This window comes from Pleurodeles waltl, chromosome 7 (genome assembly GCF_031143425.1).
Source record: "Pleurodeles waltl isolate 20211129_DDA chromosome 7, aPleWal1.hap1.20221129, whole genome shotgun sequence".
NCBI lineage: Eukaryota > Metazoa > Chordata > Amphibia > Caudata > Salamandridae > Pleurodeles > Pleurodeles waltl.
Window position 1 is genome coordinate 1,131,264,726 of NC_090446.1, and position 26,333 is coordinate 1,131,291,058.

The 26,333-nt window shown below is 44.4% G+C and overlaps 1 protein-coding gene across 3 annotated transcripts in view; it reads left to right on the top strand.

The window, feature by feature from the left end:
• The window catches only part of LLGL2 (LLGL scribble cell polarity complex component 2), a 624,825-nt gene that overhangs the window by 414,541 nt on the left and 183,951 nt on the right, over window positions 1–26,333 (top strand). For all 3 annotated transcript variants that reach the window (XM_069200160.1, XM_069200158.1, XM_069200159.1), the window contains exon 21: window positions 24,281–24,434. In XM_069200160.1, the coding sequence (XP_069056261.1) occupies window positions 24,281–24,434 (154 nt within the window). The remainder of the gene's footprint in view (window positions 1–24,280; window positions 24,435–26,333) is intronic.

The following is a 26,333-nucleotide window of genomic DNA, read 5'->3' on the forward strand; positions in this document are numbered from 1 at the left end:
CAGGGTCAACTTCTAGATCTGGTGTTGATAGACCGCCAAACATACATCTCGCCTCAATGGTGGAACAGTATAAATGTAAACCAAGGGCGGCCTTTTCAAGACCCAGTGCCACAATACGTAATAACGACAGATGCATCCATGACAGGGTGGGGAGCACACCTCAATCAGCACAGCATCCAAGGACAATGGGACATTCAGCAAAAACAGTTTCATATAAACCACTTAGAACTGTTAGCGGTATTTCTAGCTTTGAAAGCATTTCAACTCATAATAACCCACAAATACACTCTTGTCAAAACAGACAACATGACAACAATGTATTACCTAAACAAACAGGGAGGAACACACTCGACACAGTTGTGTCTCGTAACACAAAAAATATGGCATTGGGCGATTCACAACCACATTCGCCTAATAGCACAATTTATTCCAGGGATTCAGAATCAGTTAGCAGACAATCTCTCTCGGGATCACCAACAGATCCATGAATGGGAAATTCACCCCCAAATACTGAACACTTACTTCAGAATGTGGGGAACGCCACAAATAGATCTATTTGCAACAAAAGAAAACTCAAAATGCCAAAACTTCGCATCCAGGTACCCACAACATCAGTCTCAGGGCAATGCACTATGGATGAACTGGTCAGGGATATTTGCGTACGCTTTTCCCCCTCTCCCACTTCTTCCATATCTAGTAAACAAGTTGAGTCAAAACAAACTCAAACTAATACTAATAGCACCAACATGGGCAAGGCAACCTTGGTACACAACACTACTAGACCTTTCAGTAGTACCTCATATCAAACTGCCAAACAGACCAGATCTGTTAACACAACACAAACAACAGATCAGACATCCAAATCCAGCATCGCTGAATCTAGCAATTTGGCTCCTGAAATCCTAGAATTCGGGCACTTAGACCTCACACAGGAATGTATGGAGGTCATAAAACAGGCTAGAAAACCTACCACTAGACACTGTTATGCAAATAAGTGGAAAAGATTTGTTTATTACTGCCATAATAATCAAATTCAACCTTCACACGCATCTGCAAAAGAGATAGTAGGATACTTACTACATTTGCAGAAATCTAAACTAGCTTTCTCTTCCATTAAAATACATCTTACGGCAATTTCAGCTTACCTGCAAATTACGCACTCAACTTCATTATTTAGGATACCAGTCATAAAAGCGTTTACGGAAGGCCTAAAGAGAATTATACCACCAAGAACACCACTGGTTCCTTCATGGAACCTCAACATTGTCTTAACACGACTCATGGGTCCACCTTTTGAGCCCATGCACTCTTGTGAAATGCAATACTTAACATGGAAAGTTGCATTTTTAATTGCCATCACATCTCTAAGAAGAGTGAGTGAAATTCAAGCATTTACCATTCAAGAACCATTTATTCAAATACACAAAAATAAAGTTGTTCTACGGACCAATCCAAAATTTTTACCAAAAGTAATCTCACTGTTCCACTTGAATCAAACGGTAGAATTACCAGTGTTCTTCCCACAGCCAGATTCTGTAGCTGAAAGAGCACTACATACATTAGACATCAAAAGAGCACTAATGTACTACATTGACAGAACAAAACTAATTCGAAAGACAAAACAACTATTTATCGCCTTTCAAAAACCTCATACAGGAAATCCAATTTCAAAACAAGGCATTGCTAGATGGATAGTTAAGTGCATTCAAACATGCTATCGTAAAGCTAAAAGAGAACTGCCTATTACACCAAAGGCACACTCAACCAGAAAGAAAGGTGCTACCATAGCCTTTCTAGGAAATATTCCAATGAACGAAATATGTAAGGCAGCAACATGGTCTACGCCTCATACATTTACCAAGCACTACTGTGTAGATGTGTTAACTGCACAACAAGCAACAGTAGGTCAAGCTGTACTAAGAACATTATTTCAAACTACTTCAACTCCTACAGGCTGAACCACCGCTTTTGGGGAGATAACTGCTTATTAGTCTATGCACAGCATGTGTATCTGCAGCTACACATGCCATCGAACGGAAAATGTCACTTACCCAGTGTACATCTGTTCGTGGCATTAGTCGCTGCAGATTCACATGTGCCTCCCCGGGAGCCTGTAGCCGTTCAGAAGTAGATCTTAAACATTTGTACATTTGTAAATATATTACTTTAAACTTCATTATGTACAGACGCATTCACTCCATTGCATGGGCACTATTACTAGCATACACAACTCCTACCTCACCCTCTGCGGGGAAAACAATCTAAGATGGAGCAATGGAGTCGAAATGGGAGGAGTCCCTCGGTCTCGTGACTCAAAGACTTCTTCGAAGAAAAACAACTTGTAACACTCCGAGCCCAACACCAGATGGCGGGATGTGCACAGCATGTGAATCTGCAGCGACTAATGCCACGAACAGATGTACACTGGGTAAGTGACATTTTCCATATATATATATATATATATATAATGCTCAGGGCCACTGTGCAGTCTGTGACATGACAGGGCAATCAGTTCCTGTTCTATGATTTCCAATTTTCTCCATTTTGTGATGTCTTCTAGTGGGCAGTAGTCACAGCACTATAATAGTTTCAGTGTCATATTTATTTATTATATGTATTGCTTCCGAGACTGCAATCGCTGACTCTGGGCTTATCATAACTGACCAATTTTGCACTTGTGCTACAAATGTGGCCCCTAATGACCAAGATCTTGTAATGGTCCAAACATGGCACCACACATATATAACTCAGTTGGCAGAAGCATCAGCTGTTGAGTTTCCAACATTCCACAATAACATGACACATACACCTACAGGAACCATGCATCGTTTGAGACTTGTGGCTTCACCACTTCCAACTGGAAGCTGACAACTTCAAATGATGATTCATCCAGAATCTTATGCACCAGAATTATAATTGAGCCAGTTCCGATCTTAAGTCAACCTTCTCCAGCCAGCCATAATGGTCCCCGCGTTGGGTGTGCAGCAAACTTGCCTTCTGGTCATTATAGATCTAGGAAGGAGATGATACCAGCACACTTCTGAAAAAGAACTGCAGGATCTAGTTTGTTGTGTCCAGCTGAGTTGATAGAGTATTGTGGCTCGTATGTCCATTGAGATATCCTCCACTCAACATTATTCACTAAGCTGAGCCTTCTGTAGGTCCTCCTGCCATCAGGTCAGTTCCTCCTGGCAGGCACTGTCCTGTTTCTTGTGCATTAAGGTGACCTCTTTGTCTCTCTTTAGGTCATTGCACCAAGGGTTCACCCAGGATTCCCAGATTTATGTCGTCTTGAGTGAGAGTTGACAACCCGGTGGAGGTTCAACTCCTGGTGAGATGTCTTTCCAATCAACATAGGTCTGCCTGTGGGACCTCCTAACACCCACCTAATACTGCTCTGATGCAGAGTTTAAATAGGCTTCTGCAGTACTAAAGGTTAGAACCAATGCAAATCACATGTCTGCATCATTTAAAAGCTAACATGCTCCATCAGTCCTGGAGAAAGCACATATTTTTGTTATCCAGTGTGAGGAAGAAATAAACTCAAAGAAACAGAGTAACAAAAAGATGGTCTGTAAAATACAAGCTACCAAAAAAGTTATTTAACATACTAAACAGTTTGACTGGCAGTGAAATGTAGCAACCCAAATTATACAACCACAAGTCATACTTGTTTCCTGACTGAGCATTGCTGAAGATCTTCAATACATTCTGATTTTAATGTCAATTAACCTTTTGAGTCAATATGCACATCTTCATTCAAGTCTTTCCCAGTATAAGTACATGTCCAGTACTTTTGTGCTGATTTCTTTCATGATCAAAAAAAATAGATTGTGGACGGAATGTGGAACAAATCAAACATTCATCCCACAGTCATAGATCTGGGTTTAATCCATCATTTTTGCTGCTCACCATTCCACCCCAGTTTGGACCCAGCCTTACGCAAATCGGTCTTAACCCTGCTCCCCATGGGAGCAGTCCAGTCTGAACTGCCACGCCAGGTCCTTCCTGGACCAGAAACAATGATCCTGGGAACCTGTTTCAGGGTATCGCATAACCCCCTGGCAGAATACCATCCAGGAGTACACAAGGAATTTGTGGACCTCCTCAGTAGGAATCATCAATAAGTGCATTAGTGGGAACTCCGCCTTCAAGTCCTACTCACATACTTCCAGCATTGGGGCCCCCATAAATAGAACACTCCTGAAATGCAAAATGGCTAACTTCACCTTCTCTTCCATTTATTCTTCACACTCATCCTCGTGGCTCCCACATAGGCCAGGAATCCTTGGTACCCAACGCCCCGCGAGATTTCTGTCAGCTTCCACAAAAAGCTTTCGAACAGGCCGGCCCTTCTCACACAGACACAATGCCAGATCAGACACCAGAACCCCAGAAAGCTCAACTCAGTGATCTGGCACTTGAGGTTTTAGAGTTTGGCTATCTTTATCTTCCGCAAGAGTGGACGACTAGCCTGCGTATAAGTGCCAATTATACCATCAGTATGAAAAAGGTTTGTCCAATATTGCAGGCCCAAGCACCTGGTGTCTCTAAAGCCTATTGACCACATCAATACCCCCTCTAACACTATAATTCCACTCACCAGCACTAACTCACATACAAATCCCTCACCAAAAACAACTACATCAATATCCCCTCTCACTATTCCACAAAAACAATCCAGACCACACACATCAGCACATCAAATCAACACAAACTTTCATTATACTTATCGTCACACCCACTCCCACCTTCAGGACAACACAAAGAATACAAGTCCCGTCCTATCTTTACCCCTACTTTCTCACTCTTCACAAACACCTACCACAAGCACCCCAACCCAGCACCTTTCATTCACTCACTTCTCCTCCATTGCACAATTTAGAGCCTTACATCATGATCCACATGCTCCTCCACCACCCCTAACCCATACTCCACCCACACTAAACAGACGCAAACAAAATAAACAACGTCACTCTAAACATCCCCTTGTCTATTACATAATAAGACTACCCTACAAAAAACAGTACACTCTTCATGTCTCTCTCAGCCACCAAGTCCACCACCCACACACACAGACCAAACAAAATGCCTCCTTAAGCTCCTGGAAGAGGAACACTATATTGAAAAGCAAGACTATTGTGAGCCTCACACAGTTATCACAACTAACACATCTGCTTCAAGCTCATATTGTACTGCTTACCCTTCTCCTAAACAAAACAACACTACCACTAACGCCCCTTTTCTAAACTGCCAGCTCATAAATGCTCGATCACTCTAAAAAAACAAGCACCACATCTACGACCTCACACAACCTGGCTTACTATTCATAACAGAATCTTGGTTGGGAGATGACATGGCCCCAGTGTTGCACGAAGCCCTTCCTACGGGCTATCAAACCATCACACAAAACCGTATAGGCAAGAGAGGAGGTGGAATAGCTATTATATTCAAACAGGCAATAATCCGCAGTAAAACAGACAACATTTCCATACAAGGTTGTGAAGCCCTCCTCACCAGATGCCACCCTACTCCAACTTCCTCCTGTAACTTTCTCCTCCTTTACAGACCTCCACCTAACAACTCGACATTCCCAGACACTTTTCTAGATACAGTCTCAAGCCTTATTACACTATACTCCAACCTATGCATTCTTGGGGATCTAAACATTTGGTTTTGTCAAACCCAATATGCCCCATCCAAAAGCTATCACCACTGGCCTACTCGTTTTGAACCTACATCAGATTGTACACAATCCCACACACATCGCTGGACAAATCCTAGATGTCATTTTTGCTAAGCCTGAACTAGTTACCGTTCATAGCATCATGCCAATCACACGGTCAGACCACCATTTGATAACTTTCTGACATAAAACTCCACAAATCAACACACCCCACAAATACTTACTTACATGCACCTATCGACCATGGAGCAAACTCAATTTTGATGACTTAGAAACACAAATACCAGCCAACACAGATCTAGATACAATTAATTCAGTTCCAAAACTTTGAGTGGCTACAGGAAGCTTTTGATATCCTAATACCACTCAGAAAAACTAAACACGACAAAAGAAAACCAAAACCTTGGAGAAACACAGAACTTAAAAAGATAAAGCAACAAAGCAGAAAGTTGCGGCGGACCTGGCTCAAAACAAACAACAGTCAAGACAAACTGCACCTACACAAACTTAACAGAATATACAAATCATCAATCAAAAAAGCAACAAAAAAAAAAGGTACTACTCAGACAGAATTTAAAATGCTAAATCTACAACTCAAGGAATTTTATATAATTCTCAAGGAATTTTGAAAACCTACATGCATGGAAGGAAGTCATCCCACTACTCAAGATTTCACAAACAAACTGGCAACTTATTACACAACCACGGCAGACACATTGAACTCCTATTTAAAACAGAAGAAAACCATCAGCACCAACCCCTTTCCTAAAATACTCTCTAAGAATAAACCAACCCAGCCTCTACAGTCCTTCAAACAAATATCCCAAGGTGAATTTATGGATTTGGTCAAAGCAAGGAGACCTTCAGGTTGCCCTTCTGACCGTTGTCCACCACAAATCTTCAAGAAAATTATTTTATCTACTTCTGCTGCCACACCTGTAAGAAGAGTCATCAACAACTCTTTAACTACAGGAACTTTTCCTGTAGACCTGAAAAAGGCATACATACGACCGTTATTAAAGAAAACAAACCTAGACCCCCAAGAACCCAATCACAAATGGACCTTTCCTGGGCAAACTGATAGAAAGAGCAGCATTCGCCCAGATGTCACAATTCATTGTAGACAATTCTATACTTTCAGAGTTCCAAACTGGATTCCACCCAGGAAGAGGCACTGAATCGGCACTCTTAGCAATCTGGGATGATCTTAAAAACACAGTCGACCGCAATGGTGTTGCTGCACTACTTCCCTTGGACCTCTCGGCTGCCTTTTGATACGGTTGACCATGACACCCTAATTCAAAGACTCCACAAAGCCGGCATACAAGGGACTGCTCTCTACTGGATTACTTCCGATCTTCAAAAAAGATCTAATATCATCTACTCGCCCCCCTTCTCGTCCAAACCCTTCCTCACAAAAGCAGGGGTCTCCCAAGGATCAATCATCTCGCCTTTGCTTTTCAACATCTACATGATATCATTACCAGAACTGATCAATGATTTTCAACTCTCATGCTACAACTATGCAGATGACACACAAATACTACTTAAATTAGAATGCTCCAAAAACATTGAAAACTCAAATCTTCAGTTGCCTCAGAGCCTTTGATCAGTGGATGACCTGGAGCCATCTCAAACTAAATACCTCCAAAACAGAAATACTCATATGTGGTGACTGGAAAAGTTATGACCCACTGTGCGTCTGGCCTGAGGATCTCGGACCACCTCCTCAATTATCCAAGGAAGTTAAAAACCTTGGAATCACCATGGACTCCAAGTTAACTATGAATGCCCAAGTGGACAAATTAGCACGAACAAGCTTCATCACCTTGAAGACTCTACGACGCATCTTCCCCCACCTCGGATTTCCACACAAGGTGCAAGCTACTATCTTGCTTGTACTATCCAAACTGGATTATGCCAATGGCCTCTACCATGGATCATCTCTATCTATTATGAAAAAACTACAACATATTCAGAACTCCACAGCCGGGCTACTATTGCATGTAAAGCCACAAGCCCACATCTCCCCTGCCTTGAGAGCACTACACTGGTTACCAGTTGCCAGAAGTTGCACTTTCAAGCTGCTTTATATCACCCACCAAGCTATACATGGAACAGGAACGCTTTTTCTCAGAAACAAAATAACCAAACACTTTCAACAAAGAAACCTCCGCTCAAGATTGGCACCCCGCCTTAGAACACCACCATACAAGAAAAAGACTATAGGTGGTACATCCTTCTCCGTTCAAGCAGCCAAACTATGGAATTCATTACCCCCAACTACAAGAGCCACAGATAACTTTCTTGTCTTCAGAAAACTACTCAAAAGTTGTCTCTTTCCTTCATGACCACTATATTCAAACAACTATGGACTGCATATGCCTGTGTTGATAAATATTTTTTCGGATTGTGTATATTTCTAGTTATGTATAGTTCTTTAGAAAATATATATCACTACTATGTCATAACAATAAACTACACACACACTCTTTAAACCTGTTTAACTAAGTATATTTACCCATGGTTTTAAATATGTATTGTATGTACATATATGTGTGCATATAGAAGCCGCTACGATTGTCCCTCATTGGTGTGTGTTAGCGCTCTTCATTCTTGCGGCGGTGCAGGTTAACGGTGGAACAACCCGTAAATAATCCAAAACCATTCCTTAAATTCTAACAGGAATGACCGCACTCCAAAGTCTCTTATTGCTGATAATCTTTTATTGGCTCATTTCACATCGAATTTCAAAACAAACGCTACCCGCCCAACGCGTTTCGGTCTTGCCGACCTTGATCACGGGCACTTCCGGTAAGAGGCTCATACTTCCGAATTTATGCCATTTGAACTGATAATTAAACAAAACCCACTTAAACTATGTATCCTTATTGCAAATATTTAAAAGTTCCATTCTAAGCTATTAGAGCTTGCGCTTAATCCCTAAAAGAAGCTTAAATATTGCAATGAAGACACTATGCTCATATTATAGCATTATGGGAGTTGTAGTTCACATTAGTCCAAAATAATTTGTCAAAATAGCAATTATTTAAGATTGATACATCTGGTCAATATGATATTTATCTCAGTTATACCGCCTAATCATCATTATGAGCCTAAAAAAAAAACATTTAAAAATCTTTCAGCTATCAAAGCAAGCAAACAAACTATAGGCTACAACAGATTCAGTGTTACACATATAACCATTCTAGTATTGGCAATGGTGCATATGTGTGTGTATTCATGTGTGTGTGTGTGTGTGTGTGTGTGTGTGTGTGTGTGTGTGTGTATATATATATATATATATATATGTATGTTGTTCTGTGCTTGGCATGTTCGTGGGTCATTGCATGGCTCCTGGGTGGGTTGTTATACTAGATATGTATGAATCCCTGCTCTCATCCTATATCACACTTATCTACCCATCATCATATGTCATGTCTCTATCAATCTATCCTCCATTCCCAATCTGACTCATCCCAAATCCATTCTACTACTTTCATCTCCTAAATAACTCTGCCTAAGCTCTTCCCTCCGCTTCCACATCTAACTCACCAAGCCTCAATTTACTACGATGACCTCCCAAACAACCCAACTAAATTCGTCCTCATTTATCTCACCCTGCTACTATGATCTCCCTAACCCCTCCCATGGACTCTTCCCTCTTCCTTTTCTTATCCCAAGCCTAAATCCTATTACCATATACTCCCAATTAACACTTCCGGATTCTTTACTCCTCCACCCCTCCATTACTCCAGTCAATCTAACTAACAAACTCTCATATCCGCGGCTCAAATGAACTCATAATAATACTAAAACTGTACTCATAATTCCCGATACTAATCCATCACTAATTCTTGTTGGGTTCCGGAGTAGCGTGCTACTCGCCGAAAAGCGTTTCGACGCCTCGTCCGTGTTAGTAAGCGCTATATAAATACTATTACAAATACAATTGCAATTAGGTCTTCAACTGTAATTCGGGGCAAATGCAGTTGTGATCATTTTTAACATCTATGTTAGAACGGTGGGGGGGGACGGGATTCCGAAACCCTTTGTGTCCTGGAAACCTTTCAGCGGAATTGTCCCCAGCATTATAAAATCATTGTGACAGGTGATTTCATTGTCATGTTTGAACCTCTTGAATGGGATGACCTTGGGTTTACTCATGAGGAGGATCGGGCATGGTCTATTTCCGCCTTGGACTTTCTGCCCATCAAAAGGTGGTCGCAAGTTGCTGTTCAGGCAAAGTCTTTGACTGTTGAATTGGGGCTCAGGGCACTCAATGGCAGGACCAAATCTGATACAAAGGGTTCCCATACCTATAACAAGGTCAACCACACTAGCAGAATTTATAATTGTCTAGTTGACATAAGGTTGTGGCCCCTATTTGTCGATATAATGGTCATTGAGAGATCTGAGAGCGATCATAATCCACTCTCAGTTCATACATCTGCTCTGTGCAACCATATGTTTATGATTAATGCCCCAGCTACAGCACCCGAGGGAATTGGATTGACTAATAACAAACGTCACCTGCACTGGAATAAGGTCCTGGCCCTACCAGATATTATTAGTGCTGCGAATGATGTTTTGAAGAACTTGCTTAGGTGTTTAGAGGCAGGATCCGCAATCCCCTTTTATCAAACAAGTTTAACTCACACCTTATGTTTTGAGGGCATTGCGGCCCATTTTACAGGAGGTATAGTCTCTGGTGGCAAGAGGACCAAGGGTAGACACCGCTGGTTTAATAAAGAATGTTGGTCATTAAGTTAGCGTTTAATTCAGGCCATTAAATCTAAGGATGTAGTTGTAGCTAGGAAGCTCTATAAATTAGCTGTTTGCCAAGGCAAGCGTGAGCAAGACGACAAGTGGTGGGCTGCACTTATTGACTCCTCATGTGAGAGTTATTGTAGAGAATTCTGGTCCCTGTTGGCACGCAGCCCTGAAAATAGTGCATTGAATATTACAATGAATATTGCTTCTAAGGACTGGGTAGACTATTTCAGCAGATTGTACTCTTCTGATCACCGTAGCACGGCTCCTGAGCATAAGGTCTCTTGCTCAACTATTAACCCAATTCCCCCCCCCCAATTGATGCAATTGTTCCACGTGGATATAGGATATTCATTGGGTAATCTAAAGCGCAGTAGGGCGCCTGGTCCTACAGGCTGGGTTTCGTAAGAAAATATCCACTATTGAACAAGCCTTCAGATTCCTGCTTTTATATTAGAAGACAGTTTTAATTAACAAAGGGAATTTGTATATTGCCTTTGTGGACTTGAAATCCGTGTTTGATCTAGTGCCTCATAATAAGCAGTGGGAAGTTCTTTGATGGCAATCCCCGAGCATAGTCTTGCATTACTAATACGGCTTCACAAGGACAACTATTATGTGTTAGGTTGGATGACAAGGGGCAGCTCACTGACAGAATCTAGGTGTCAAGGGGAGTATACCAAGGGTGTGTCCTTGACCCCACTTTGTTTTCTTTATATATTAATGATATTGTCTCCTCTTTACTGAGAGTGGAGGCTGACACACCATCATTAGGCACACATAAAATTCCGGTCCTACTATTTGCAGACGCAACACTTTTGATATCTAAAACCCCAAGCGGATTACGAAAACTCCTTGCGTGCTTTGGGGAATTTATTTCCGTGCGGGGTTTTGAAATCAACGGTTCCAAAACTAGATTAATGACGCTCAATCCTCACAGATCCTTCGAAGGAAAGTTTATGCTTGAAGGTACTCCACTTAAAAAGGTGAACACATTCAGTTACCTGGGCTTAACATTAACAGAGAAAATGTCTCGGAAGCCACGTATTGCAAAGCAGGCGTTAAAACTAAAGCAAACTACTGTGGTTTTTATAAAAAAAAATAATCTTTCATACACTAAGCCAATACGCCCTGCACTCCAGATTTACGAAGCTAAGACTGTGAGCTTGGTTCTCTATAGGGCCAAACTTTGGGGCTATACCAAAGTTCAAGAACTATCAATTTCTGAAAACAATTTTTTAATAAATCTTGTGTCTCTCCCATCAAGCACTCCGCTGTTTCCCCTTTTTAAGGACCTAGGCATGAAGCACATGTGCTACAAGTCTCGCCTACATCCCCTCTTGTATGGGCGGATTCTCTGGACTACACCAGAGCTTGCCTTTTTTACTGCAGTCCTGCAGGTCATTTTAGAAACTGACCGCTGTTAGTATCCCCTGGCTCAGACATATCAAAGAGTTACTTTATTCGCTTGGGCTTATTGAACTCTGGGACTCTCCAACTATTGCCTCCTTCCCGTTGAAAATCAACCTAAAAAACAGTATTGGAAGATGGTAGACTCTGAGGAACTGGGGCTAGCACTTCACTCTACACTGTCATATGACTTTTCTGATCTGAAAGAGATCTACAAATACAAGTCTTTCTGGGACACATTCCCTGTACCTAGAGAAAGGAAATTGTATTTCCAGTTTCGCCTGTCTCCTGAGGGGCCAATCACCTATCCAGCTTGCAAACCTCCCTCATGATTTATTTGTGTGCCCTGCCTATGCTGCCTCTTGTAGGAAATGGTTTGCCCCTGTCTGTAGATTGCTGGGAGTTCTTAGATCCAATGCAGCCCTTCAAATGCTTAGATTAGACACTTATTCGACTCTGGTAATCGCTGTTGCACAGTTCCTTGGGGCAAGTTGGGTTCTTGGAGAAAATGTTTTATCTGCATGATGGTTTTAGTAATAATGTATCAAATTGCTCTGGAAGAACACTTAGGTTTTATTCTCTTATATGTACTGTATATATTTTATATATTTACTGTGCATTTATTTCGTCGTTGTTATGTGCTTTTATGGCCCTTGTGGCCAAAATAAAGTTCTATGATGATGATGATGATGAATACCTGGCCTTTCCAGTCTAAATGTTATGTTTAGCATTTTTAATAGAGCAATGACCCCCTTTGGTGCACCTGCTGGCCACACTGGTCCCTTCGCCTTCTATCTGGGAGGTTTCCCGGCGCCATATGGGCAGGCTCCTTTCCTGCCTTCCATGCCTATGGCTCCATATCCATGGCCTGTAATGGCGCAGAGAAAAACACCATCATCATTGGATGCGCAGGAGTCTGTGCCACCTGCGTAAATTCTGACGTTCGATAGATTGTGTCCGGCGTTGAGTCATTTTACCCCTACCCAGAGTAAGGTCCTGGCGCCAGCTCTGGCTTTGCCGGTGCCGCAACAGGCTTCATCAATGCTGGCGCATTCTCTTTCAAGGCTGCAGCTTTAATCCAGGCTGAGATCCAAGAGGGAAGTCTTGAGGCTCTTGAAGAAGGTCTTTAGAGGACGAGCAGTATCAGGACCTCAGAGAAGGGAGATTCTACTGCCTTCTCAGGAGTTTGAAGGCATTGAGGTGGCGAGTGGGCTGGACATGTCCCCTGAATGGGAGCTATCCCCAGTGCCATACCCCCTCCAGAGGTTACCTTATATCATGGGGTAATTAGGAAGGCAGCAGAAGATCTAGACTTACCACTGCCCACTACATTATTAAATTCAAACATTTTAACTGAGGTTCTTCATTCTTCCTCTGTGGCATCAGATCCCCTACTGCATTCAATGAGGCTTTGTCTGAGCTAGTCTTTGAACTGTGGCAGAAGCCCGTTTCCACCCCTGTGGTTTTGAAATCTATTGCCAGGAGGTATAGGGCAGCACCAGGACATCCTCAGCTTTCAAGCCAGCATCCAACACCTGAACGTCTAGTGGTACAAGCTTTATATTCCTTGAGGTCTGCACCTGGTTCCTTTACCACAACTCCTGCTGACAGGGAGTAGAAGCGGATGGAACAGTTGGCAAAAAAGATCTTTTCATCAGGAAGTATGGTTTTGAAGTCAGTGAGTGCCACTTGCCTGTTGGACAGGTACATCCATACGCTGATGGGTTCGGCCAAAGAAATCATCCCCAAACTGCCGTAGGATGTGCAGTCATTTTGCGGAACTATTGCGGGACAGTCAGGGCAGTGAAACAGGTCATACAATCAGGCCTGGATACAGCGCATTTGATTGCCAGGACCATGGGGACTTCAATTGCCAACAGAAGGCATGCATGGCAGAGAGGATTAGGTTTCTCCCCCAATGTGCAGTCTACGTGAATGGCTCTTCCTTTCAGTGGGTCCAGGTTGTTTATGGCCATGGTGGATTCGACCTTAGAGCGATTTAAGGAGAGCAAGGCCACTGCCAAGTCCTTAGGTCTTCAGATACTCTCCACGACCTACAGACCTGTGCGTAGATTTAGGGTGTTTGGACGGAGCTCCTCCTTTCGTGCGAAGCAGCACTTCCAACAACAGCAATCTGCCAAACCTCTCTACAGTTCCTATAGAGGTCGTGGGAGAGCTAAACAGCCTAGTGCAGTACACCAGCTTTCCTTCTCCTCTAGTTCATCCTCCTCTGCTAACCTTTCAGGAAAGCAATTCTAGTTCTTCGACCCTTCATGAGCATGTGTTACCAGTGGGTTGGGGGGGGGATTGATTCATTTCCTTTAAGAGTAGAAGGCCATAAGAACGGACAGTTGGGTGTTAGGCATTGTAGGAAATAGATATGCTCTTCTCTTCTGAGAATTTCCCCCTCCCTTCCCTCCCCAGCAAAGATTTTGTTCAAAAGAGCAACTGCTGCTGCTTCAGCTGAAGTTACAAAATCTGCTTTCAAAGGACACAGTAGAGTTGGTGTCTGGAGCAGGAAAGGGGTCAGGCTTGTTATTCAGCATATTTCCTGATCCCTATAAAGGATGGTCATTTACTGCCAATCCTAGACCTGAGGATTTTGAATTGGTTCCTCAAACAGGAAAAATTGAAAATGCTGACTCTAGCAGAGGTGCTTCCTGTGCTGGACAAAGAAGACTAGATGGTTTCCATAGACTTGTAGGATGTGTATTTTCACATTCCCATCCTCCAGTCGCACAGGAAATATCTTCAGGTCACCGAATCCTTCCATTTGGTCTTACTTCTGCACCTCGAGTCTTCACAAAGGTGGTGGCAGTGGTAGCTGCACCTCTCAGGAGGTGGGGAATACCAGTATTCCCTTATCTGGAGGATTGGTTGCTCAAATCCAGATCTCAAGAGTTAGTGCAGCATCACTTGCATTTGAGAAAACACCTGTTGTTCAACCTGGGGTTTTCCATCAATGTCCCCAGATCTCACCTGGAGCTCTCTCAACACATCCTGTTTATAGGGGTGGTACTGGACACCACAGAGAGTCATGCCCTTCCACCGCCACAGACGATTCAAGACGTTCGAGCTATGATTCCAGTGTTTCAGAATGGAGCAGTCATTCCAGTCCTGAAGGTCTTATTTCTGCTCTGTCTGTTCGCTTCCTGCATTCTGTTGGTCACCTATGCATTCTGGCACATGAGGACCCTTCAGTGGTGCCTCCGCAAGCAGTGGTTTCAACAAAACTGAGATCTCAAGGAGTCAATAAGGGTCTCCAGGAGCACTGCGACAGATCTTCAATGGTGATCTGTGAACTGCAACTTAACATAAGGAACGTCGTATTGCCTACCACCTCCGGTGCCCACAGTCATTACGGATGCTTCCACTCTAGGGTGGTGATCACATCTGGGGGATATGGCAATCAAGGGTCTTTGGTCTCCGGAAGAAGAGATGCCTCATAATAATCTGTTGGAATTGCGGGCGATATGTCTGGCTCGCAAGGCCTTTCTCCACTCCATTCCATTTGTGGTTGCTCTATACATGTCTTGACAAACAACAATAACCCAATGTGGTACATCAACAAGCAGGGAGAAGTAGGGTCATATCTTCTCTGCAGAGGCTCTAGGACTCTGGTCCTTAGCCCAGGACCATGGGATTTGTATAGTAGCAAACCATTTGGCTGGAGTTCTCAACGCACATTCATTCAGTCTCAGCCCGCACTTTTCAGTCAACCATGAGTGGAGACTTCATCCGGAGGTGGTTCTTCACGTCTTCAGGTTGTGGGGGATGCCTCAGATAGACCTTTTTGCAACTCTCAAGAACACGCCTTTCATTGTTATGCAGCCTCCAGTATCCAATGCAGGGAACCTTTGGGGACACGTTTCATTTCAGCTGGAGCAACCAGCTGCTTTACCTGTTTCCCCCATACCCTTGATTCCTCAAGATCTGAGGAAGATTCGCCAAAATTAGGCCCATGTCATATTAATAGCTCCGGATTGGCCGAGAAGGGAGTGGTACACAGACCTCCTTTAGCTCTCACGGTGCCCAATGCTCAGTCTCTCTCACAGGGCAGACCCCCTCTCGCTGTCGCAGGGGCAGGTTCCACACCCCCACCACCAGAGCCTGCACCTACATGCCTGGAGATTGAATGGGGCAACCCCTGAATCCCTTTTGTCTTCCCCTTGAAGTGGTGGATGTTATTTTATTGGCCAGGCAACACTCCACCAAAACTGCCTATGCTGGTAGATGGGCCGAGTTTGTCAAACAGTGTGACGACAGATACGTTGACCCACTTATCCAGTGTTTTGCAGTGTGCTCTTCACTTGGCACAACAAGGTAGTGCAGTTGTAACGGTGGAGGGCTATCTGTCTGCACTGTCAGCATTTATATGTTTACCTGGTCAACCCTCTGTTTAAGTCCCCTATAGTTTTAAGGTCTCTTAAAGGTTTGACTAATATGTTTCCTCCCACTCTGTTTATTATGCCTCAGTGGGATTTAAATTTGATGAGTACGTCATTTAAGCCATTACATAGATGCCCGTTGAGGCTCCTTACTGTAAGAAGACTGGCCAGGTGTGTGGTGGACACCTATGGGGTTAACACCTTATACCAGGTCCAGGCAATCCTTATTAGTTAGTGAACAGTGTCTAGGAAGCCAGGGCTCTTTGGTAGCTGTGATGAGCAGCCAAGACTTATCGAGGAGGAGTGTAAAGCACTTGCAATACCACAGTAGTCACACAGCAACTTGTCTCACATGAAAGGAGCCACACAGTGTTGCAAAAATAAAGGTTCTTCATTACAGTAACGCTGAACTAGATTACTATAGGCAGACCCCCAACTGGAGATAAGTATGCACTATATATACACAGTAAGTACTAGGAATTAGCATAGAAAGCAACTGGCATTGGTAAGAAATAGCAGAAAATATCTAGGCTTAGTGGGGCCAAAGCATATACTAAAAAAATGGAATGCAAAGTTAGGTCTCCCACCCAAGGATGTGGAGTAGTTAGTAGGGAGCTGGGAGAATTTGGACCCCTAAGAGGTTAGTAACTAGATGATCCCCAGCAACTGAGAGGGCAGCAATAACTTACCTGGTCTTCCCATAAGCTAACAAGGGGTCTTGGAAAAGGAAGTTTGCAAGAACAAGACCAGTCCAGTGGAACCCAATGGTGGATTACAGATGAAGGGGACCTGCAAAAGAAGGGGACAAAGTCCAGTCCAAGCAGGAGTGTCCAGATGGGGCGGGAGCCACTGCCCACCCTTGTGTGGGAGAAGATCCGGGTCAACGGTGGAAGATGAAGTTCAGCCATGGGGTCCAGGAGTCCCTAAAGTCATTGCAGAAGTTGACCCACGCTGGTCGCTGGGTCGGAGACAGGTCAGCGGGCAGGAGGATCTCCAACAAACCTTGGCAAGTGCAAATCCAAGCAGAAGACGATGTGCAGAGCTGAAGAGGACCAGCAAGGTCCAGGGGACTCAACCCTTGGATGGGAGTTCAGGCTGACCCTCAGCAGTAAGGAGAGCAAGCAGAAGCAACTGGAACTCCCACAGGCAACTCACTGGCAGCAGGCACAGTAAGTTGCAGTGAGGTCCAGTCAGTACACCTGGAGAGGAGTCCCAGGTCACTGGAGCAGCAGAGAGAAGGCTGTCCTTGCAATGATGAAGTGCTGGAGGCTGGGGCTACTTGGAGCCTGAAGATCCCTCGGAGCAGGAGTCATCATGCCTTGGATGCTGCAAGAATTGCGGTGCACTGTGATTCTGTCCTGCAGAGAGAGGCAAGGGATCTCTGTCTCCCAAGTTGGACAGAAGGAAGAGAGGACCAGGAGGACCACTGAGAACCACCACCTGTGTTGGAGGATCAATGCAGTTCCAGCGGAGAGTACATCCTGGACTCGGGCCTCACAGGTGGTGGTGAGAGTCTCCTGCATTTTTAAGCACTCTAGCAACTCTTGATCTTACCTGGGCTTTTTTTTTAGAGATTTAGAATCTGTTAGCCGCATTTTAAAAATGTTTTAAGATACATTGGATATTTTATGTGGAATGATTGTGTGAGTTCACAGGTCCATGTTCAGTGGGCTTGAGCTGAGTGGGTGGCATTTTTACCTTATTTTTTTATCTCCTCTGCCCTTGTCTCGGTTTTCCGAGTGTCTACTTAGGTCGGCCGCCATTTTTACTCTCCGGCGTCAGCACACTTAGAGGTGCCTTTTCTTGGGAGGAAGCGGTCTAGTCGTTCAGACTTCTTCCCCAAAACCTATATCTGCCGCGACGCGGCGAGCGCGCAGCGGACTCAGGCCTCACAGGTGGTGAGAGTCTCCTGCGTTTAAGCATTCTAGCAACTCTTGATCTTAGCCGTTTTTTTTTTTAATGATTTAGAATCTGTTAGCCGCATTTTAAAAGTGTTTTAAGATACATTGGATATTTTATGTGGAATGATTGTGTGAGTTCACAAGTCCGTGTTCAGTGGCCGTGAGCTGAGTGGGTGGCATTTTTACCTTATTTTTTATCTCCTCTGCCCTTGTCTCGGTTTTCCGAGTGTCTACTTAGGTCGGCCGCCATTTTTACTCTCCGGCGTCAGCACACTTAGAGGCGCCTTTTCTTGGGAGGAAGCGGTCTACACGTTAAGACTTCTTACCCAAAACCTATATCTGCCGTGATGCGGCGAGAACGCAGCAGACGTGCGCAGTGGCCTCGCCGCTGGCACGCCAAAGGCAAGCCCGTCTGCGCCCGTCCGTGCCAGACCGGGCCTTAGGGCCTGTCCTCCTGGACAAACTATGACTTTGGAGCTGACTCCCTTGGCTCTTACATACTCTTGAGACTATTTGCTTTCTCTCAGATTACCTGCTCAGAAAGGAGCTTGGACCTAGGTGACAGTAATTGGAGATGTCCCACCTGTCACTGGGCCCAACACCAGACTAAGGTAAAGCCACAACCAGTATTGAATAGGCATTTTTCTTTCTTTCTCATCAACTGCCACGCTATGGCACGTCATTAATTGGACATAAATCTCTTTGTAAGTGAGACCTCGCCTTCAGCACTGTTTCTCACCGAAACCTGGCTTCACGAAGATTCAGGTCCAGATATTAGTTTAGCCCTACCCCAAGGATATTTAATAGCTAGAGTGGACAGACCTACCTCTAGAGGGGGTGAGGGGTACTGCTATAATTTACAAAGATACATTTAAGATGACGTCCAGCCTCTTCAGCTTTTAGAAGGGCAAGGTATGTTTTCTCTGGTGTTGGATTCTTTTTTCACTCTTTCAGGAGCATTACTGTATCGCCCCCCGGGGCCATATGAAAACTTCTTAAATTCCTTCCCTGATCTCATGGTTGACCTAATCTGTAAGAGACCGAATTTCACCATATTAGGGGATTTTAACATTCATGCCGAGATCTTGGACCTGACGGCTACGAAAAAGCTCCTAGGTGAACTGGTAGCTTTGGGGCTAGAACAATTAGTGAAGGGCCCCACACATGAAAGGGGTCACACAATCGATTTGGTGTTCAGTAATTTGACAGCACTTACATTGAAATGCACATTTCCCCTTCCTTGGACAGACCATTTCTCTGTTCCTTTGAGTCTTACCATGAAGCTGAGGAAACTCATCTACAGCCGGTTAGGCAGAGGGGTAGGAACTGGCACAAGCTCTCCACTAAAGAATGGATTAGGGTACTGGAGATTCGGAAACCTAGTTCCCTCAATGGAACTAATTGTGAGGCAGAGAAATGTAATGACTGGATTAGTGACAGTCTGGATCTCACGCTTCCCTGTAAGGTAAAAACAGGGGTACATAAGACCATCAGCTCCCCATGGTTTTCCTCGCACCTCTACCTTTTGAAAAAAAAATGTAAGAGATTAGAAAGAAGGTGGAGAAAATCCTATGAACCAGCGGACAGGGAGGATTATAGAAAGGAGCTCAGAGTTTATCACCTGGAGATAAAACTAGCACAGAGAACCTATTACGCAGAAAGGATTGAGAGATCTGCTGGATCTCCTAAAGCAGTATTTCAGATATTAAAAGAAATCATTCAGGTACCCTGTGAGGAGAATCCCATGCTAGCCTCAGTAGAGCACAGTAACAAATTAGCGGGGTTCTTCCAACAAAAGTTTGTAGATATTTATTCCAATTTTCCCGAATCTAGTCCCAGGCAAGAAGGACAGGCCTCTCCTCCTACTAAGGATAGGGCCACCCTTTCACAGTTCACCCCTATTTCTCTGGAGGAAGTCTCCTCATATTTAACTACTCTCAAGTCTGGTTCTCCTGTAGATCCAGCTCCCCCCCCCAAATACTTGCACAAGGCACCATGGTTATTGTCCCGGCAATAACAAATATGGTGAACAAGTCCATCTCCACGGGTGAAGTCCCCAGCACACCATAGTGAAACCCCTACTAAAAAAAACAACGCTGGATGCCTCGGATTTAAAGAATTATAGACCTATCTCCCTCTTACCCAGCCCCGCAAAAATTCTAGATAAACATATTAACAAGCAGTTGTCCTCCTTTCCGGAATTGAATAACTACTTGCACCCCACCCAGACAGGTTTTAGACCCCAGCACAGTACGGAAACTGCACTCATTGCAGTCCTGGAAGAAGCCAGGAAGAGCATGGACCAAGGAAAGATCACAGCGGTCATACTTTTAGATCTAAGCGCAGCTTTTGACACAATGGATCATGAGGTGCTGGGTCAGAGGATGAGAAATTTGGGAATAGAAGGGCCGGCCCTGGCTTGGCTTCTATCCTTTCTAAAAGATAGGTCCTTTCAGGTCTTAGACAGATCCCACCTCTCAGCCAAATTCTATAACATCTGCGGGGTACCACAAGGCTCATCACTCAGACTTTTTAATATATACATGGCTCACCTGGCAGAGTTGGTGGAATCCCTGGGGTTTTCACTAGTCTCCTATGCTGATGACACGCAATTGGTGGTCTTGTTCAACTCCAACTCTATGCAAGACGTGTCCTCTCTATCCTCCTGCCTGCAAGCTGTAGCAGGTTGGATGACGAACAGCAGAATGCTATTAAACAACGACAAAACCCAGCTGATGATCCTGGGTAATAAGTCTGGCCCCAACCAGACTTTGGATATTGATGTTTCCAGAGGAGTGCTTCCGGCTCCAAGGGAACATATCAAAAGCCTAGGGATATGGTTGGACCCAGCTCTTACAGTGGATCACCATGCCAAGCATATATCTGGTATTTGCTTTGGCCTCTTGAGACTCTTGAGGAAGGTTTTGCATATTCTTCCTCCTGTAGCTAAAAAGCTTATTGTCCAAGCTCTTATTATCCCTAGACTGGACTGTGGAAACAGTCTTTTTGCAGGCTTGTTAGGTTCCTGAGAAGTCCAGCAGCAGTTCCGGAGTCCGTGGGGCAGAAGAGTTTGATGCAGAGGAGTCCTGGTAGAGTCTTGCATACCGAATCAGGGGACCCACCCGCAAGGGAGTCTCTAAATAGCCCTAACAGAGAGCTTGGTCAGTCTGCCGAGTGACCACCTATCAGAGGGTATCGCTGACATCAGTTTCCTGTCCAACAAGGTTCTTTCAGAGGCCTCCGCACATCTTGATTCGGAGATGGCAGAATCAAGTGGCCACCTGGAGGAGCTCTGGGCGCCACCCCTGAGATGTTAATAAACATGGTCCTTGGACTGGTGCAAACCAGGTTATGCAAGGAGGGCACCAAGTTAGCACTTCAAAGCAGTCTGGTGGTGCGGGAAGGCTACCTCTTCCCAGCCCAATAACGCCTATTTCCAGTAGAGATGGTGTTGCATCCCCTCTCTCAAAGGAAATCATTTGTTCTGCCTTCCCCTGCGTTAGCTGGTCAAACAGCAGGAGGGCAGAAACCTGTATGAAGGACTACAGCAGCATGGGCTGCTAGAAAACGCTGGTAGACTGGTGGAGCAATATTGGGGGGTCCTCTAAGGAGCACCCAGAGTGCATGGAATCATGCCACCAATACTGACATTAGTACTGTAGTATGATTCCGACATGCTTGATACCAAACATGCCTAGGTTTGGATTGACCATTATGTAGCTGGACCAAAGGCAGTGGCTTCCCCGCACTTATGAAGTCCAGTGCATTATGAATTGGAGTTTGTAGGAGCACCTCTGCTCATGCACTCGCACACAGGAACCTGTACCCTGCCATTTGGGCTGAAAGGGCCTACCATAAGGGGGGACTTACAGTGACCCGATGCAGTGAAAGGGTGCATGTATCTTTTCACACAGGCTGCAAATGGCAGACCTGCAGACACAGTGTGCATGGGGGCTCCTATTGGTGGCATAATACATGCTGCAGCTCATGGATGACCCCTGGTGTACCAATGCCCTGGGTACCTAAGTACCATATACTAGGGACTTACAGGTGTACACCAGTATGCCAATTGTTGGGGTAGAGGGTACTAAGGCAACCAAATTTAGAGGAGAGCACAATCAGTGGGATCCTGGTTAGCAGGATCCAGTGAAAACAGTCTAACCACACTGATAACAGGCAAAAAGTGGTGGTAACCATGCCAGAAAGAGTGACTTTCCTACATTTAAAATAAAAACAGTTTTTTCCATAGCGATCACGTTGGATAGACATGGTAGTGAGCTGCAAGCTCTGAATGTAATACCCCTATTTACTACTTTCAATACCAACAAGGTGGTTTTGAGAACCAGGACGTCTTTCTTGCCAAAGGTAGTGACTCCTTTTCATTTGGGCTAGTCCATCACCCATCCGTCCTTTTACACTCCTCCCCATTCCTCTAAAGAGGAGGAAAGGGCTGCATCGTCTGTATCCAAAGAGAGCTTTGAGCTTCTACATGGACAGGATGAGTGATTTTAGGACAGACGATCAGCTCTTCATTGGCTACATAGGCAAGATGAAGGGCATAGCCGGCCACAAAAGAACGTTGTCAAGGTGGGTCATCCTTTGCATCAAAATATGTTATGCATTGGCAAACAAAGAACCTCTTGAGGGTATTAGAGCTCATTCGACCAGAGCTAAGTCTACTACTTCAGCTTTGGCTGGAGGTTTACCAGTTGTTGACATTTGCAAGGCAGCAACCTGGACTTCCCTCGACACTTTCACAGAACATTACTGCTTAGACTCAGAAGTGAGGAGGGACAATTTGCCAGTTAAGTGCTACTGGATATCTTTGTATAGGCACATGGGCACCCACCTCTGAGTGCAGGACTGCTTTGGGACTCTATTTAAAGGTTGAGGAATTCACAGGTAGATGTATCCATCAGAAGACCAAGTTACTTATCTTTGGTAGTGCTTTTTCTGGTGGATACAGTATTTACTTGTAGATTCCTCACTGACCCACCCGCCTCGCCGTTGCCTGTCTGGATGTACCAAGAAGGAAGGTGTTTGTATATAAATATATGATATATATGTTACAAATGGTATATACAGAGTGTATGTTTATAAGTATAAATGTATATAAATCATTGAGTTGAGTTTGCACTTGCTGTGTTTGCGATGTTGGTGTTAACCCTTTTGCCGTAAAGGCATGGAAAAAAGTAGGTGAAACTGACATCAGCACGCCGGCGAGGACTTCTTATAGCTTTGATGACGTCAGCTAGAGTTGCGTGCTGAACCATTTTTTATTGTGACGTCTTCGTCGACCTGGAGAGTAAGAAAGAAAGCATTTCTTTTGAATGCTAGCGCTTTGGGAGTATTCAAAAGGTAAGGAATTCACAGGTAGATGCTGTATCTACCAGTGAAAGCGCTACCGAAGGTAAGTAACTTGTTCCTATAGCCACACAGGGTACAAACAGAAAATTTTACTTATCCTGTAAATATCTGTTCATACCGTGTTGTGGCCTTACATGCACCCACCCTCTTCCCCAGAACCCAGTGTTTGTTGCGATCCTTTTTCTTATGTGTTGGACACTACATGGTGGGTGCACCATGCTGCGTGCACTCACTGCTCCATACATACTCTCAGTTGTTGTGTGAAAAACAATCTAACATGGCGTCAGAGCCCATACATACATTGTCCACAAAGGGAGGAGTCACACTGCATTTGATGAATCAAAAGATTTCTCTGAAGAAAAACAACATGCAGATGTCTGAGTCCAACACTAGATGACAGGAGTTTGCAGAGCATGTGAATACATAGGACTTCATGTTACAAACAGATGCTACTAGGTTTAGTAACATTTCTTTGTGTGTGTTTATTTTTTATATATGTGTATATATATATATATATATACACACACACATATATACGTGTGTACATATATATGTGTGTTTATATATATTATATATGTGTGTGTATAATATATGAATATATATATATATATATATATATATATATATATATAGTTATTGCAGGGACTGCTTTGACAAACTATGCCTTCAAAAGAAGAATTAAGTCTTTTCTATAGCTTATGTTGCCTGTGCATTGTCCTCATTGCCATTCTACATTTTCTTTCTTATTTTGTTAGGCTTTTATTTAATTTCGCCCTCGGAGTTTGAAAGATTCTCTCTCTCCACAAAGTGGCTAGTGGAGCCACGCTGTCTGGTGGAAATGCCAGAAGCCACCAGTAACCGTCGCACCCGGCGTCGATCTACCCCTGAAAGGAGTTCAGCTGCATCTAGGTGAGTGTGGAGGAGACCCACTGTGCTGTGATGGGGGAGCAAAGCCTTTAGAGATCCCTTTTCTGCCAATAGGAGGGTAGCCAAGCCATTCCAGTGTGTAAATTGAATATCATTCATTGGACATTACATTTATGTTTAGTTTAGCATAGAAAGGTTTTTAAGGAATGAATTTTGAAAAAGAACACCGTCATATTATCAAGCCAATATAAAAATGCCTAAACATCTCATTGTACAAAATTCCAGTTACTAGGATATGGCCACCATTCACCTTTATGATTCATTTTATGTGAAAGCTACATAAACTATTCTCAGACTTAAGTGATTAACTTAAAACTGTGTGTAAACTTTGCCTTACAGAACAGGGCATTTCTTACCTCTTTGCTTTTACATAACATGTTAATCTGATAGAGACTTCCAGCCACAGATTTCTTACCTTAGAATATTCCCAGGCGTTAGACTGACTCAGTTCCTGTTGTGCACTGTAGTTGGCATCATCTACAGTGGAAGTGACTTGCTCGGTGCCTATATAGGCCCCACCCCAGTGTGCCGACCTCAGTTTCTTGTTTTCTGCACCATCAGCACTGATCCGGATTGAGCTCCCAGGGTTAATTTTTAGTACTAGCTTTGACCCTTTTGTCCATGACTGGTGTGCAATTTTGCTTTTTTAACAAAAATGTTTCTGAAAGAGCCCACCAGATTTAAGCCTTGTGGAGCCTGTCGTCGACAGGTGTTTGTGACAGACCCCCACTTGGTCTCCTTGTGATCCCTTGAAAAGTGCCACAACTCTGCGTCGTGTGCAGAACTTTGAACCTGAGGGCCATCTGAGAGCGGGCTGTAAAGCTTTTGGCCAGGTCCAGTTTGTGTGAGAGGTCTCTGGACCGCTTCCAGATTTGCTCACGTTAGTAATTCTCCTGCTCCAGGACTTCTTCTGGTAAGTCCCACAAGAAAGAAGTCCAAGATGTTTAAGCGTTCTTCGACTTTCATGCGTCACTCCCACTCTTTGGACAACACAAGGAAATAATGTCACAAGTCCAGACCCTGCTCGCAAATGGTTCCTGTGCAGCCGGTGTCAGATACAGGGTCCACCCCGAGCCAGAGCGATCCCCGCCCAACTCTGTGAATTTTATTGGGCGAACAGATCTTGAGGGGTTGACTGGCGTGGAGGGAGAACCCGCCATATGAGCTTCAGTCGAAGACCTCATTTTTGGGTGGTGAAACCCATCTGGAGCACATTTAGGTCCCAGGCGTTTGGGAGAGTCTTCGACTTGAACTCCGGTGGTGTATTTGCTCTGTGCCACTGGACCTCTCAAGCGGCAGGTTCCAGGGGTGTTATTCTTGGTGCCAAACCCATCATGATTCCAGACTCCGATACGGTGCCAGACCGGCATCGCACAACAGCAGCTCCGGCGCTGACCAGGCTCACATGTCCTGCATTGGAGACAGAACACTACTGTACTGAAGGACTCACTGAGGAACACAGAAGAAGGGAATCTGAGGATCCCAAACCCTATTTTTACCCCCTATGAGAGTCAGTGACCAATGGCAACTGCTGTGGGTACCTGGCTGACACCAGTGGTCTGGATACGTCACTAGATACTGGCCTCCCCGCTCCTCCCACAGTGGCTACAGAGGAATGGGCTTCCTTTGCTTGTTTGGTCATAATGGCGGCTGAGGTCTTGAATCTACAACTGCCCATTGTTCAAGTCAAAACAATTTTTTGACAGAGGTGTTTCAACTGGGGGCATCCCCATCAAAACCCTTATTATCCTCCAACGAAGCCCTCACTGATGTCCTGGTTGGGGCATAGGTCAAACCCTGTATAGACATTCCTGTGCACAGGACCCTCACTTGCTGCAATTGCACCTCTCCCAGGGACCCAGCCTTACTCTGCCAGCACCC